The following is a 16,619-nucleotide window of genomic DNA, read 5'->3' as shown; positions in this document are numbered from 1 at the left end:
AAAGCAAGGAAGGTGGAGAGAATCTAGAAATGCTCTTCATTTCTCTTAATTGCTTTCCTTAAAAACCCATAAAATTACTGAAAAAACAAAACAAGAAGTACTTCTTACTGGTGGTATATTATTATTATAAATGGAAAATAATAGAAATTTTTTGTGAGAGAGAGAAAAGGGTAGAGAAAAAGCAGAGAATAAAAAGAGACCGGATGTTGACAAATTTCATGTCACTGTTCTTAGAAGGTCGTTTGTTTGTGTAAAGATTTCTTATCTGGGATCTCTCTCTCTCTCCCCCTCCCTCTCTCTATACCTTTCTCTCTATAGCATAAATAAAAATACAATCTCTCTCTCACTAAAAATAAAAACTCAATTCTATTCTTTTTTGTTTTAGTTGTTGAGAGAGAGAGTGGCCCAGTAGATCGAAATCTTCCATCTTTTTTCAGTTCGGAGAAGATCTAAGCTTCTTTAATGGAGTTGCAATAATACCCACTTTCTTATTTGTCGTGTTATTGTGACTTTTTATTTCTTTTTTATTTTTAAGCTTATTCTTTTGGGTATGTGTTTTGATAGTGTCAGTCTCCTGGACTCTTTGAATTTTGTCTATGATGTCGAGTTAACCGTTGAATGATTGAATCCATGGGGGGTTTTTGAGCAGATGAAAAAATAGGATGTGGGTCTGAGGTAATATTTTTTTTTTTCATTTTTTTCAGTATAATTTGATTTATGGGTTTTTCTTCTTCAGTGATTTGGTTAACTGGGTTGTAATTCATTTCATGATTTAGTTTATAAGTAGTTTTGATTTTGATAAGTTGTTCGGATTATGACTTCCGTAATTTGTTTTTCCATTTGCTTTATTGTGTTTGTGTTTGTATGTTTATCTGAATTTTGGGTTTAATTATTTATTTTGAGTTTCTAGTGTTTCTGGATTGCTTTGATGGGCTAGTTTAGAATTTTGTATGATGGATTCTGTTGCTGTTATTTGCTAATATGCAATGTTAGTTTAGGTTGTATTAGTGAGGGATCTGGTGTATTACTTTTGGTCATTTTTACTGTATACCTAGGCCATCTCTATTGATCCTTGAATCGAAATGAATCAGACCCTAGAATTTGCCTAACTGTTATCCTCTTCCTGGGGATTTAAGCATGTGAGCAATTTAATCAGTCATGGGGCAACCATTGCATATTCATTGATATAGTACAATTTCAGTTAAATATTGTTGTTTTGTAGCTTGTTAGAAATCTTTCCTTTATTTTTTTCCTTATCTAAGCAGTCTCTTAATTTATTTTTATTTTCCTTTTATATGATAGTTTGGAATTGGGGGAAGATATTAATTTTCTAGAGATTGTAAGCCGTAAAAGTTTTATTCTGTCAAATACTATTTAGAAATTCATCTGTAGTTTCTACTGCATCTTAGTAAATGTGGTCACCCATTTTCTTATGTTAAATATGTTAATGGTCATTTGAGACAAATATTCCTCCGTTTAGGAAATAACTTTCTTGATGGCTGTAGTATGCAGACTTTTTGAACTCATCGCCCTTCCTTAACTGCAGTTTTTGATGCCTAATAACTGGCATAGCTTACTGCTTTTTGAAAAGAACCTTGGTTTTCTTTCTTATTGCTGATCAGAACAAGATTTAACTTGATTAAGCAGTGTGGTTATTGATCTATGCCTTTCTGTCTAGATATGTTGATGTCACAGTATTTATATTAATGGTGCAATGACAATGGATGTGAAATGCTTGTATTTGTGAATGAGCCAAGCATGTAACTGCATGTTGCGTATATGAATCTTTTAATTTTTGGATTGGTTGTGACATTACTGTTGAATTTGTGAAACCTTGTCATTATTCACGATGATTGTCGAAGGTTGACCCTTTGTCAATGAAAAACATTTGTTTTGCTACCATGAAAAATTTGTAGAGAAAACCTGTGATCTTTCTAGTTAAAGTTCTTATATCTGCTGCTAAACTAAATAATAGTTCTGCTTGATGGTTATGTATCTCACATTGGCTACATATCTTTGACTGATTGCCAGGAATGGGAACAAAAGTGCAGTGTGAAAGTTACTTCCCAGGATATTTCCCAATGAGGGATCTTAATGAGGATTCTAACAGTTGTAGCTGGCCTCTCTTTTATGGAGATAAAACCTTTACAAATGGGCAGTATTACAATGATTACTTGCCAAGGGTCGTTGCAGATGCCTATCCAGCGAATGATAAGGATGTAGTAAAGCGGACAATGCTTAAGCATGAGGCCATATTTAGGAAACAGGTGTGTCTCATTTTAAGTCAGAGTGATGTGTACAGTATCTATTTATTTGCTACAAACCTAAAAGTTTCTTTCTTTCTTCTGTTATCCAGCTCGAAGATCTTCACCGTCTATACAGAATACAAAGGGACCTAATGGATGAAATTAAAAGGAAAGAACTACTTAAAAACCGGATACCTGTTGAGACATCATTTTCATCAAGCCCCTTAGCTTCTCAGGTTACATCTGAAGATGCTCAGAAATGGCATATCCTTAGTTTCCCAATGGCAAATTCAATATGTGCTAGACCATCTGTGTTGGGTGTTGAAGACATTCATTCTCCTTTGAGCTCTATGAAAGGAAGCAGTGCACAAGCGAGTCCCTTGCCATCCCAAAATGGTGGTGCTTCAAAAGATGTGGAGATTCTGGAGTCCAGGCCATCAAAGTTGAGAAGAAGAATGTTTGATCTTCAGCTTCCAGCTGATGAGTACATAGACACAGAAGAAGAGGAAAAATTAAGGGATGAAAATGTATCTGGAATTTCAAGTTATCTGCCCAGCAGGAATCATAAAATTGCACCTCAGAATGAAATAATTCTTTTTCTTGGCAATGGTGGGAAGAATAATTCACAAGTAGATGCATCAAGATCTGAATCATGTTTAAGGAGCCCAATTAATGTGGGTGACCTGAACAAGCCTGTTGAGGTTGAAGAGGCAAATGCTTCTGCACATGTTGATCCTCTAGGCTGCGCCTCCTCCCAAGCAGGGAGCCAAGGGCATGAACTGGCTTCCAAGCCAAAACAAGAGCTTCTAGGTTTCCCCAAGGAAATTTCAGCAAATTTCCATTACAGGGGTGACAATGAGACTCTCAATATCCCACATATGCAAAATAATGCCAATGGAAAATGCTGGTTTCCTTGTGCACTCGACTCAGGTGAGGTTTCCTCATAAAATTACAATTTAGTTCTTTGGTTTCATTCAAAATTTTCACCACACCAACTTTTATTATTGTAATTAGTTTTTATTTGTTTATGGTGGAGCTAGTGAATCTCATGCACAGATATTTAGTAAGTTTTTGCTGTTGTTTTGCATGTAAAGTTGGCTTAACTTGTACCAAATAAAAAGGCGGCATGATGATAGAGAACTTAGATTTAGTTCTAGTGACTGAAGGATTTTTTTCTTAGTGTGGAATGTATAATTGAATAAGCACACAGCAGCAAAGAAAGCATGTCATATTGTCATGAATTAATTTACCATGTGAAAAATGGTTTTACTCATTGGCAAGTTGATTTGGCGCACTTAAGCTCGCTGGGGTTTATTTTCTTTTAAAATTTAGCATTTTTGGCAAGTTCTTGCAGTTGTTCCCTTTGGTTCTTTTGATTTCAATGCCACTGTCTCCTATTGCAGGACATAGCAAAAACAACTTGAAGTCTGTTTCTCCAGATCTTCAACCAGAAAAACCTACCTCTTCACAGCCAATACAAGTTCTGTTCAGTAAAACTCGTGAACCTCCAACCTTCTTTCTAGCTGATCAAGGCAAGATTGATCAGTTGAGACAGAGAACAGCTTGCGGTTTAGAACTCTCTGAAAGAAATCATGAGATTGCCAATAGTAACTATTCAGAGTCAGTTATTGCTTCTCATAGACCGAGTCCATATCCAATTGGTCCTCCCTCTGATGTGGGCAAGCCTTGGTGTCAGTCTGTTTCCTCTTGGGAAATGCCTGCTGTTAGCTTAAGCCAGAAATCAATGTCAGTTCAAATGCACCCATATTTGAATTCATCAGCAACTTTGAGTAGGAGCTCGCAGTCGTCAACTCAGAGCCATGGGTATTTTGGAGACCAACGGAATTATAACAGCAATTCTACATCTAACCCAAGCTTTGCGAGTGAAATGCCCAACCGAAATGGATTCTACCATGGGTCCTCATCAGGGTCCAAGGAACCATCAGTTCGTCTTGCTTCGGGAAACTATGACTATTGGAACTGTGCAAGTACTAATAATGGAGCATCTGAGCACTTCATCAATCACAGTTCAGCAAAGTTCAATAAGAGTCCAAATTGTATGGACTTGAAGTCTGCTAGAGATGTGAACTTGAATGCATTGGACAGCTCATCTAACAAGGTGGGCATTGAGGTCATAGTTTTAGATAGAAAGCATGAGGATCATCTTGCAGCATTGCCTTGGCTTAAAGCTAAGCCTGCTTGTAAGTATGAGGGCACTGTGGGGATGGATTTGAATGCAGGGGAATCAACTTTCTTACAATCTTCACTGAATCAGTTATCAGATAAAAGTGAAATCGGAAAGGGTCCTAATCAAATAGCAGCTTCGAACATGAAATCGACTAAATGTTCTAATGTCGTTGAGACCAGTTGTATCCAGGGTAGTGACTCAAGTTGCAGAAAAATTCTTGGCTTTCCAATTTTTGAAAAGCCTCGTATTCCTAAGACTGAGTTTTCTTCCTTCCCCTCTTCTTCCTTGGCCCTTCCTCAGTTATCGGAAGAAGTGGAAGATAGCAAGAAAAATATGGTGCTTGATATAAACTTACCTTGTGATCCAGCTGTACCTGACTTGGCTCAACAGACTGCAGAAGAAGTTGCCGTTGTTGCAAAAGAAGCAGATACAAAAGTTGCCAATTTCAGATTTCATATTGATTTGAACTCTTGTATCAGTGATGATGAAACTTCTATGCTGTCTTCTGTTCCAGGCTCCAGTGCAAAGGTGGTTGCAGGAATAGATTTGGAAGCCCCTGCAGTTCCCGAGAGTGAGGAGAATACCTTTTCCAGAGAAGAAAAGGCACATGAACTGCCTTTACAGTCAACAGAGCACAAAGCTGAAAGCTTGACGGATGAACTTATCAGAATAGCAGCCGATGCGATAGTGGCCATTTCATCATCAGGTTACCAGAATCATTTGGATGATGCCACTTGCAACCCACCTGAAGTTTCTATGACAGATCCTCTTCATTGGTTTGTGGAGATAGTTTCATCTTGTGGAGAGGATCTAGAGAGCAAATTTGATGCAGTTTTGAGAGCCAAAGATGGTGAAGATAATATGGAGACATCATGGGAATTTATTGATTACTTTGAGTCGATGACTTTGAGATTGATGGAGACCAAGGAAGAAGATTACATGCCCAAGCCTTTGGTTCCAGAAAACCTGAAACTGGAAGATACAGGAACCACCACTGTACCAACACGAAGCCGAAGGGGGCAGGGAAGAAGAGGAAGGCAGCGGAGGGACTTCCAGAGGGACATTCTTCCTGGCCTTGGTTCACTATCAAGACACGAGGTAACAGAAGATCTTCAAACATTTGGAGGGATGATGAGAGCAACTGGTCATCCATGGCATTCAGGATTAACAAGAAGGAACTCCACTAGAAATGGTTGTGCAAGGGGGAGACGACGCACACAGGTTAGCCCCATGCCTCTGGTGGCAGCAAGCCCACCTTGCACTCCACTAGTTCAGCAGCTTCATAATATTGAAGTGGGACTGGAGGATAGAAACCTAACAGGGTGGGGGAAGACAACCAGACGCCCCCGCCGGCAGAGATGCCCTGCAGGTAATCCTCCATCTCACCCTTTAACCTAATTATGGGAAGAGACTTCCATTTGTCAATTCAGAGTTTATAGAGGGAAGCAGGAAGTTTGTTTCTATGGCGCCGGTGATTGAGTTGTGATCCACTGGGGGTTCCTTGTACATTTAGCCCATAATCTGGGTCCCCTTGTTCTGCCTTTGGGTGGTAACCAACTTTGTATTATTCATAAATAATGTTGCATGATTTCTTCCAGGATATATACCAAGCATTGCTTCAGTTGTGTATGCGCATTGACTTATTGGACAGTACTTGGATTCTAGAAGTGAATAATCATCAGGATCCTGTTTAGGTTGTTAGGCTTTTAGCTGCTTCAAATTGGCCTTGGTTCAAGGGGCATCCTTCCCACATAAAACATATTGGCCATTGACTTTTGCTTTTGTAGATGCCAAGGACAGGTTTAAGTTTTGCGGTTCCTAGGATGAGATAAATCAAATTAATGAAAAATAGTAGTATATAATCGAGTTAGCATTAGAAAGCTTTTATGGAATTGGATGCAAAAAAAAAAGAAAAGAAAAAGGGCACCGATTAAACATGAGCGAACGTAGCCATGAAATGATAAATTGCCTCGGGAATGTTCATATTCTTGGAAATACCTCGAAATAGTTGCTTCCATGTAATTGGAGGGGAAGGGTATCCTTTTAAGAGAGGTTTTCATGCATAAAGGGATACAATTTCTCAAAAACTATGCTTCCATGAAGCACCGTGCTATTATTGGTTAAGCAGCTAGCAGCACACTCTACAACAATACAAATTGCAACAACCCGTTCAGAATGAATCGAGAACGCCGAGAGACACTTTCAGGCCAATATTGGCTACTGAATTGAGTGGCCTGGATTTATTAATGGCGGTGGGGTGCATGTCTAAGGCCGTGCACGAATAGGAAGCAAAAGGGCAAAAGCATCCTTAGATCTTGGGTTGTTGGCTTGTCCGTTAAGAATTTCTCTCAGCTCGATCGGCTGATATTCTGATCCAAAGAAAAAACAGTAGAAGTGAAAAACTAGGTATTTTCTCTTAACAAACTCTTGCAAGACCCTTCATCATCAAATCATGGTGACCATTTCAGTTCTTATTTATTTGCTTTTCAACTTTATTGAGATGAATAACGATGCTGCTTCTCTTCTTCAATCACAAGTAATCCCAATATCTGTCGTTTTCTTTTTTTGGGTTTTGATAGGGGAGAAAATCTACTTCATCGTACAAACCAAGTCTATAAAAATTATATCAAGCTTTTACAAATGAGAAAAAAAAATTAAAAAAAATGAAAAGATCCTTTGGGAGGAGTATTGGACATAGCATTTTGACTTCATGAATTCCAGGGATTCTTCTTTTTTTTTGTTTACCTAGGTCAGATCCACTTGAAACTATTGAAAACATTTTCATTATTAATTTAAGTACTCAGTTTTATGTTCTTGTGAGAGATATATTTATAATAAATCTTATATTAAAAAAAGCAACTCCTGACATATCTAATAATTTATTAAAAAAACAAGTTTCCGGGTTACTAAATAATTGCCCACCACCCCTGTAGCGCCCGGTAAGAGGAAGAGATAGAGAGAAAACAGACGCGCAAGGGATACGCGCGTGGGGGACATAGTGGGAGGGAGAAAGAGGAGATCGAAGCAGCAGCAGGTTGTTTGTTGATAATATGATGTCGGTGTTGTCCGAAAGGAATGATAATCTGTTTACGGGGAAAAAAATCTTTGTGGTGTGGTCATAGTCAAAGTTACTTAAATTTATGAGATTAGATACTCTCTTCACCAATCATATTCTACCAAAGGTCCAAAACTCCCTCTCACCTCTTCTATCTACCTTTTATTTATTTATATGCAAATAATAATATAATGCTATATTATTCGCCATACGACTAATCTTACCAATCGCCATGCAAAAAAGCAACACCTTTTTAAATATTGCCTTGCTACTCCAACTCATCTGTCCTTTCCCTTTCCCTTTCTCTTTATATATATATATATATATATATTCACTTTGTTTTATTTGACGAGAGAGAGACTCTCTGCGAGTCGCTTATTGCATTCATGCCCCTTGTGCTTTTGTTTTTCTATTCTTTGCTCCCCCTTTCTTCCTCTTATTTATTCATGGAGTTCCATGCAATGAAATTCTCTTCACTCGTGTCCTTTTTTATTGAAATTAAGATTCTATTTCCGGCCCTTTATCATCGTCCCCCTTTCCTTTCACTAGTACAGGCACAAGAACATCTGGACAATTTAAATATGATCCATGTTGATCTTGGTCTTTTGAGCATCTACTACCAATTTCATTTTTTGACCATATATTTCCCCATTTTCATCTCAAAATTCACAATAATTTCGTTGTTTTTATATATATATAAAAATGTTGGGGTCTTCCTGGGAGCATGAGTGTAGATGGCGTGGGTTTTCTAAGGGCTACAGACGTCACCCGATGTAGCACAACGAAACTCCTAGCCGAGCAAGCAGTGTCATGCACAGCTACGTGGAACCTCGCTGTCCTGAAGTTTTTTAGCAGCAACAACTTCTTCAGACAAGGACTTTGCATCGCCTTCAATGGTAGTTCTGGAAAAGTGATCATTTTTCAAGGCAAATTGAATTGCTTCCCTCGTTTTTAGAGCTTCATACTTAAGAGGATCGAGACCATTATTGCTCAAGCCAGCCCAGCTGTCATGTCAGTGTTAGCACGTATTTCTACCTGCTTAAAAACGGATCCAAACATCTTCACCGGGGAATAAAATGATCCATCAAATAATTATAAAATATACTAAAACTACCACGTAGAACAATGTAGAAATCTACGATTATTTTTTTTTTTTCGTACTTTCATCCTCAATTTTTGACGTAAGTGATTAACAAGTTAGAATGGTTTGATTCTAATAGTCAACACTTCCATTTTTTTTACTTCATGGTTCACTCTTTTTTTGTTTTTTGGTAGGCTTTATGTGGACCACAATTTCTTTTTATTTTTTCAACATTCGGTAAAGAGTTCAAAATATTTTCACATAATTTTAAGTTCATTAAATGATACCTTGACCCATTTTTTTTCTTATTCTTTTCTTTTAATTTTTAATAGTGCTGGAGAATATTATGTTATCATACAATTTAATAATAAGAGAGTTTATAATTATATGTGCATGTATTTTTTTTTATGTTTTTTATTATTTTTTTTCAATTTCATCTTTAAAGTTCGGGTTTTTATTAATTTTTTTTAACTTTATCCTTCAATATTTGATTAATTTTTTAATTAGTGTTCATGATTTGTTTCAGTTTGTTTGGTAATAAGGTTATCCCAATCTCGAATAAAATCTCAGCATTTTGTTAGCGCTCCATTTTATAAGCATTTATTTTTATTATCATATAATTAGATAAAAAATATTTTAAAAAATAAAGTTATTAAATCGAGTTGAGCCTATGACTTGAGTTGTGGGTTAATCTGAATTAGCCCTGGACGATTTAATATACTACCATCTCAATATTTTTTTAAAAATGCTATCTTATTTTTTTTAAAAAAAACCAAAATAAGTTTTAATTGGTTATTCAGTGACATTTTTACTTGTGTCTTTAGATTTTTTTATTATTTTTTTTAATTTTTTTTAGATTTATCAAGTTGATTGTATCATTTCAAAATAATTCTTATATATTTTATTTTATTTTGAACGGAGCGCATAAAGTAACCTGGTTTAACCTAATTCTGTTTGTAAATTTATGAAGCTCAAAACCGTTTAGACTTAATAAATTGCCAGCTCAATAACTAACCCAACCTCATGGTGGCTACTCTTATCGAACACGAGTTTTGCCTAACTACGGTTCGGGCTTATCCAATGCAACATCTAATCCATGATTTAGGCAGTCCTCTGCATAAAACAAAACAAGACTTCCAATCGGGTCAAAACCTCAAATGGTGCAGCCACAATGGCTCAATATTTCACATTGTTATTGATCGGTCCCTTTCAGTTAGCTGGCGAAGCCCACAAACCGCAAGACAACCCAAACCTAATGCCCGTGTTCAGTTCTTACTATACTAACCAGGGACTAGGTCAGCTTCAGCCAGGCCCAATCCAAACTCATAGCAGTAATCGTTAGCCCAGTTTCATTCACTGATTTGACTGACAATACAAGGCAAAAGAAATGAACAAAAATGGCGGGGAACAACCACCTCAACTTATATTATATTATATTTATGTATACACAAAAATGGTAAAACTAATCTCTCAATTACACAAAAACATCTGCAAAAAACCTTTCTACTTTGGATGGATAAATCACAGCTGTGCAACCCATCAACTGCCTTTAGACTACCCACCTCAGGCTCATGTACACCACCAAAATATGCCTTTGCCCCCAATACTCCACAACTTTTTCTACAGTCTCTGCGACAACATCAATACTCTCATGGAAATGCACGCTTACCTCGTTGTTCAGGGCCTCACTCGTGATCTTTCATGCAGCACCAAATTGGTTAGCTTGTATGGTTCTTTTGGCCGTCTTGATCTTGCACGCTTGGTGTTTGATACAATACCTCACCCGGACTTTCTTTCGTGGAAAGTGATCATCAGATGGTATTTTTTGAACAGTGAGTTTCGAGATATTGTTGGGTTTTATAATCGTATGCGAGTGTGCTTAAAAGAGTGTGATAATGTTGTTTTCTCCCATGTTTTAAAGGCATGTAGCGAATCGCGAAATTTTGATGAAGGGAGGAAAGTGCACTGTCAAATTGTCAAGTTTGGGAATCCTGATAGTTTTGTGTTCACTGGTCTTGTGGATATGTATGCCAAGTGTGGGGAAATTGAGTGTTCTCGTTCTGTGTTTGATGAAAATCTTGATAGGAATGTGTTTTCTTGGAGCTCCATGATTGCTGGCTATGTACAGAATAATCTTGCTCAAGATGGGTTAGTTTTGTTTAATAGAATGAGAGAGGAGTTGATCGAGGCTAATCAAATTACACTAGGGATCTTAGTTCATGCATGTAAAAAGCTCGGAGCTTTGCATCAAGGGAAGTGGCTTCATGGATACTTGATTAAATGTGGTATTGAACTTGGTTCTTACTTGGTGACAGCTCTTCTAGACTTGTATGCAAAGTGTGGAGTCGTTAGAGATGCTAGGTCTGTGTTTGATGAGCTGCATGGTATTGATATTGTCTCGTGGACTGCTATGATCGTTGGGTACACCCAGAATGGCTGTCCTGAGGAGGCTTTGAAGTTGTTTTTGCAGAAGGAACAGGTTGCTGTCTTGCCTAATGACGTTACCATCGCAAGTGTGTTTTCATCATGTTCACAGCTGCTGAACTTGAATCTAGGAAGATCAATTCATGGTCTGAGCATTAAGCTCGGGTCACGGGATTCTATTGTCACGAACTCTTTGGTGGATTTTTATGCTAAATGCCAAATGAATAGAGATGCTCGTTATGTATTTGAGACAATTTCAGATAGAGATGTGGTTGCCTGGAATTCCATTATTTCTGCGTTTTCTCAGAATGGTTCTGCATATGAAGCCCTTGAATTGTTTCACCAAATGAGAATGGGATCCGTCTTGCCTGATGCAGTCACCTTAGTGAGTGTCTTGTCAGCTTGTGCTTCCCTTAATGCTCTCCAAGTCGGTTCTTCTTTTCATGCTTACGCGGTAAAGAGAGGTCTTTTATCCTCTAATGTCTATGTTGGCACTGCGCTTTTGACCTTTTATGCCAAATGTGGGGATGCTGAATCTGCTCGTGTTATTTTTGATGGTATGGACCAGAAGAGCACTGTCACATGGAGTGCAATGATTAGTGGCTATGGAATTCAGGGTAATGGTCGTGGATCCCTTTCAATTTTTGGTGATATGTTGAAGGCAGAATTGAAACCCAATGAAGAGATCTTCACGTCCATTTTATCTGCCTGTAGCCATACAGGGATGATTGGGGAAGGGTGGAGGCTTTTCACTATGATATGTCAGGACTACAACCTAGTGCCTTCAACGAAGCATTATACATGTATGGTTGACCTATTAGCTCGTGCTGGAAGGCTTAAGGAGGCCTTGGACTTCATTCAGAAAATGCCAGTTAAACCAGATGTTAGCTTGTTTGGTGCATTTCTCCACGGTTGCGGACTCCATTCAAGGTTTGATCTTGGAGAGTTGGCAATCAAGAGGATGCTAGAGCTCCATCCTGGTGAAGCTTGTTACTATGTGCTAATGTGCAATCTGTATGCTTCGGATGCAAGCTGGAGCAAGGTTAAGCAGGTAAGAGAGTTGATGAAACAGAGAGGGTTGATGAAAACTCCAGGTTGTAGCCTGATGGAGATGGATGTTGATCATGACTTCTCCTTTTCTAGAGCTGCTTCTCTTGCATAGTTCATGCATCGATGCCATGATGTACTTGGAATTGCACAGGAAAAAATAGAGCTTTGTCATCTTAAAGATGATTGAAGTTGGTCATCGGGGAAGTGCTTGACGATGAGATCTATGTTGATGGTTTCTTGTATCTTGAGCAATGAGCTGGAACTGCATGATGGATGTCACAGAAAAGCTTTCTGTGGTCTAGTCGTTTTATTGATGTGATGTTTTACTTCTTCCAGTTCTTCAAACAAGGCCATCGAGAATCTTGTTCGGTTATCTTTTCTGTAAGATACACGAGAGGAAACAAATAGACAACAACCAAACCGAGGGGCCAAGTCTCCTTGGATGTGCCTAACATATTTGGTAAGAGCTTCGCAATTTAAATTACACAGATTTTCTTTTGATGAACGTAATCAAAATTTTATAAACACAGTTTTACTATATAGCTGGTTTTCTTGGTCAATCATTGGTTGCTGTCGTTATTTCTTACCTTGATCCACAATATTAAGATCATCTTTTACAGCATGACCCACATTTGACTAGTACAATTTATTTATTTCTTGTGGGAGGTCACCATGGAAGTGAGGTGATTAGTTATTGAGTGTGATTTACTAAGCCCATTTAATTCCTGCAAGAGCAATTTATTACTGTGATCATATTTTTTAACTTAATTTATTTCTTGCACAATTTCACAATTTGTTTCGATTATATTTCAACGCATTGCCAGAAAGGCAATAAAATTCTGCAAGTGAGAAACAAATAAAGGTGGTGACTAAGAGTCTGAACTAAACGCTTATAAAATTGATTCTGTTTTCATTTTATTTATCTTTTGCAATTCAGAAGTCTTATAGAGAGAAGTAAATTGCAAAACGCACGTGCAGAGATTTTTCAAGAGTACATTTTTACATTTTCATAATCTCACTAGTGTTGTCATCATAGAAGATACTCTTTCGGGGTGACTTTCATCTCAAGGAAAATAAAATTTACTGCAGGTATAGGGAGATCAAATTCAAACCATTCCTTACGATGTATTAAGATACTCGTGGAGAATGGAGATTATATTATCATGATTGCCATCTTCTGCATTTGGATGAAAGACCGTCTACCAGATTACATGGTGACTTGAGACCACTTTCTAGTTAAACCTGCTCGTGGGGAACAAAAGATTCCATGGTTAGTTCTTATGGATTGTTTCTGATTACTCTCTGGGACTTTTTTTTTTCCTCAATGGCATCGATGATCAATACCACCTACTTCAGGTTGTCACTCTGTGATCTAGATAGAAACTTCTGGAAACTAAAGTAACAGTAATTCCAATGTGTAAATGCATCGTATTTCAGGACATTTGTTGTTAAATTTCACCATTTGAAATAAAATTTCCTCTGGAGAATACACTGATATATCATTCATAAGTTAATTTCTCTGTCATATCCTGACTTGTGCTCCAGGGTGAATCTAAAAATTATATATATTTCCAATGATGTCGATATCTGGATTCTCCAGTTAAGTTAAATTGCATTGTATCCAGGAACCTTCTTCAGGTCTAAACGCTCCATAATTCCTCTGGTTTTCTCACGGCAGCCCAGTTTCCAATTTCTGCGTGGATATTAGATAACAAGGTGTAATGCCCACCCCGGTGTTTCGTGCTCTCATCTTCAAGAGATCCTTTTCAATTCTTGGGATCGGGTCCATCCTCTGGTGAATTCGACACCCATTAAGCAAATTACCCAAACACTAGAATCTGCAGGGAATGGCATTGAGCTGATTATTCTCTAGGCTCCACTGATATCACCAGGGTGACTCAAAAGGTCAACTGTACAGGCAAAGTGTTCCGAGTCGGGTTCAATGCCAAAATCCTTCATTAAGTCACAATAGAACTTTCCTTGCTCCACAGATCCTGAATGACAACATGCTGATAGGATATTCATGAAGGTAATATGATTTGGTTTTATTCCCAATTCTACCATTTGATTGAAGATGGTGATTGCAGCATCAGTACAACCATGCATTTCATGTCCAGAAATCATGGTGCTCCATGACACAACGCTCTTTTCTGACATGCTACGAAAAACTCCTTAGGCAGTTTGAAGATCTCCACTCTTTGCGTACGTATCAGTTAGAGCAGTTTCAATATAAAGATCCTTTTCTACACCATACATAATGAGTTTGTGGTGAAGCCATTTTCCCTTTTCGAGATGCACCGTGTCCTCGCAAAGCTTGAATTGCACTTAAAGAAGACCATATCAGTCATCTCAAGACAATCTAAGTACTTTTGATCAACCAGATGAATTGCCTCTAGTGAATTCCCGCTCTGAGCGAACCGGAAATCATAGAGTCCCATGCATATTAGAGCATTCTTGACAATCATAGAGTAGCTTGAATTGCACTACTCTCTTATTTGATATCAGTAAATATCAGGCATGCTAAATCCGAAGAACCACATCTCGAGTACATGCATATTAGAGCATTCCTGACAATCATGGAGTAGCTTGGATTGCACTACTCTTATATTTGATATCAGTAAATATCAGGCATGCTAAATCCGAAGAACCACATCTCGAGTACATGCATATTAGAGCATTCCTGACAATCATAGAGTAGCTTGGATTGCACTACTCTTTTATTTGATATCAGTAAATATCAGGCATGCTAAATCCGAAGAACCACATCTCGAGTACATGCATATTAGAGCATTCTTGACAAACTCGCCCAAAAAGCACTGTTTGATGGCATAACCATGTATCTGATGCCCAAGCTGTAATAAACCCACATTTCCACAAGCTGACACTGCACTTGACAGGCTAAAAGTGTCCAGTATTAGTCCTTGCCTCTGCATCTGCACAAATAATACCAATGCCTCCTCAAACAACTCTTGCCAAGCAAGAGAGAGTTACATGGCATGCATTTCTCTCTCTAATTATGTGAGGAACTTTTTTGCAATACCCTAGTTTACCACATCCAGCATGTAATTCAATCAACACTGGCACTAGACAATTTTCTTGGAATGACATTTCTCTCTTTAGTGCATACTTATGAACGGCTTTCCCTACCCTAAGCCAACTCAATCCAGCACAAGAATTGGAACACCCATTATGGCAACCCCATTCGGCTCCACTTTCAACTCTAGCATCTTCACAAAAATCTCAAATGCTTCCTTAAACCAACCGCTTCGATTATAACAGTAAATCATGGATGCCCATGAGATAAAAGTTCTGATGGCCATATTTACAAAAATCCTCTCAGCACTTACCAAATCATCACATGAACTATACGTTTCAACCAGGGAGATGCACAACGCCTTTCAAGTGTCAGTTCTCCTGCCTTATCAACATAGCTAGAAATAATCCAATTCCATGAAACCGAGTCTCTTACCGGAATATTATCAAACACCTTCCTTGCATTAGTTATGCAACCTAATTCTCCATATAAACCAAGAAGTGAAGTCTCAATGATAGGATCATTATCAAGCCCATATTTAATTATCCTCCCATGAACTTTTGCACCAATAGCCATATCCCCAAAACCAGCTCAAGCTCTCAAAACTGATGGAAATACGAAGTTAGTAATTTGGGCTTCATTGTATAGCATCTTGTAATAGAGTGAAATGGCTTCTAAAGAGCTTGAGACCAAACATGGCATTTTCTAAGGACACCCGCATTAAAGAATCAGGGTTTTGGTAGGTTTCAAAGACAAGTGTTGAGGATTCAATGGAACCCATTTGAGCATAGCACTCAATTAGTTTGGTGGAGGCTTGTGTGGCGTTGAAGAGATTAGTGACTAAAAGGTGGGCATGGAACTGGATTAATTGTCTTAAAGTTTTGCAGGACCTGAACAAGGGCCTGTAGCGTGTCATTCTGCTTCTCTGCTTCTTTGTTAACAAGCAAAAAACGTCCATTAAATCATTGGAAAAAGAGAGCAGAAAAAAGATTGGTTGAGCGAAAAGTAAAATGAGAAACCACGATATTGCACTAATAACTTCGATTCGGGCCATTCAGGGATATCCAAATCCAACCTCCCCAGCTTATGCAAGTTCCGGAAACAGGAAATGCCTGTTCCACCTCGGAGGGAAGCGTCTGAGATTTCATGAATGAAACTATTTTTGTTCAGGAGTTAAGCAGCAGCAAAAGCCAAAGAGTTCAGGCAGACGAAAACTTGATCATAATAAATATTTTGGGAGTTAATCTAGCTTGGTCCCTGAAGCTTATTAAAACTAACTAATTACTCTAAATAATTAAATAATCCCTTGCCAGCATAGCATTTGTTTTTTTATTGAAAAAATGCCTTGTTTTCCAATCAAAATTTCCCAACTTGGTTTTTTCTTCTTTTCTTCGATTTTCCAAAAAAGAAAAATAATTGAATGTGTTATCAAACGTTATGGAGGGATTAAAAGGATGTTTAGAAATGTAATAATAATTGTTTTTTAAAGTGTTTTTTTATTTAGAAATATATTAAAATAATATATTTTTTATTTTTTAACA

The 16,619-nt window shown here is 37.8% G+C and overlaps 2 protein-coding genes and 2 pseudogenes across 3 annotated transcripts; 2 read left to right on the top strand and 2 right to left on the bottom strand.

Annotated features, from left to right (window-relative positions):
• The first annotated feature begins 219 nt into the window (after positions 1-219).
• On the top strand, positions 220-6,063 carry LOC7481549 (uncharacterized). The gene is made up of 4 exons (XM_024610403.2): positions 220-675; positions 2,032-2,267; positions 2,357-3,176; positions 3,650-6,063. Exons 2-4 carry the CDS (start codon positions 2,034-2,036, stop codon positions 5,830-5,832), a joined length of 3,237 nt encoding a protein of 1,078 aa, XP_024466171.2. The 5' UTR covers positions 220-675; positions 2,032-2,033; the 3' UTR covers positions 5,833-6,063.
• Positions 6,064-9,940: 3,877 nt separating this feature from the next.
• Positions 9,941-14,102, top strand: LOC7492901 (pentatricopeptide repeat-containing protein At2g03380, mitochondrial). 2 transcript variants are annotated; one of them, XM_024609430.2, is made up of 3 exons: positions 9,941-12,504; positions 13,134-13,314; positions 13,670-14,102. In XM_024609430.2, the coding sequence occupies exon 1, from the start codon at positions 9,958-9,960 to the stop codon at positions 12,154-12,156; it is 2,199 nt and encodes a 732-aa protein (XP_024465198.2). In that variant the 5' UTR covers positions 9,941-9,957; the 3' UTR covers positions 12,157-12,504; positions 13,134-13,314; positions 13,670-14,102. The 2 variants fall into 2 exon arrangements, with proteins under 2 accessions (XP_024465198.2, XP_002316102.4); XM_002316066.4 differs by lacking the exon at positions 13,670-14,102 and having other exon boundaries at positions 13,134-13,558.
• LOC112328786 (putative pentatricopeptide repeat-containing protein At1g69350, mitochondrial) lies at positions 13,436-14,509 on the bottom strand (annotated as a pseudogene).
• On the bottom strand, positions 13,436-16,132 carry LOC112328785 (putative pentatricopeptide repeat-containing protein At1g69350, mitochondrial; annotated as a pseudogene).
• Positions 16,133-16,619: the final 487 nt, after the last annotated feature.

Source organism: Populus trichocarpa, chromosome 10 (assembly GCF_000002775.5).
Source record: "Populus trichocarpa isolate Nisqually-1 chromosome 10, P.trichocarpa_v4.1, whole genome shotgun sequence".
Classification (NCBI taxonomy): Eukaryota; Viridiplantae; Streptophyta; class Magnoliopsida; order Malpighiales; family Salicaceae; genus Populus; species Populus trichocarpa.
The sequence above is the reverse complement of the archived record's forward strand: the minus strand, read 5'-3'. Positions and strand labels throughout refer to the sequence as shown.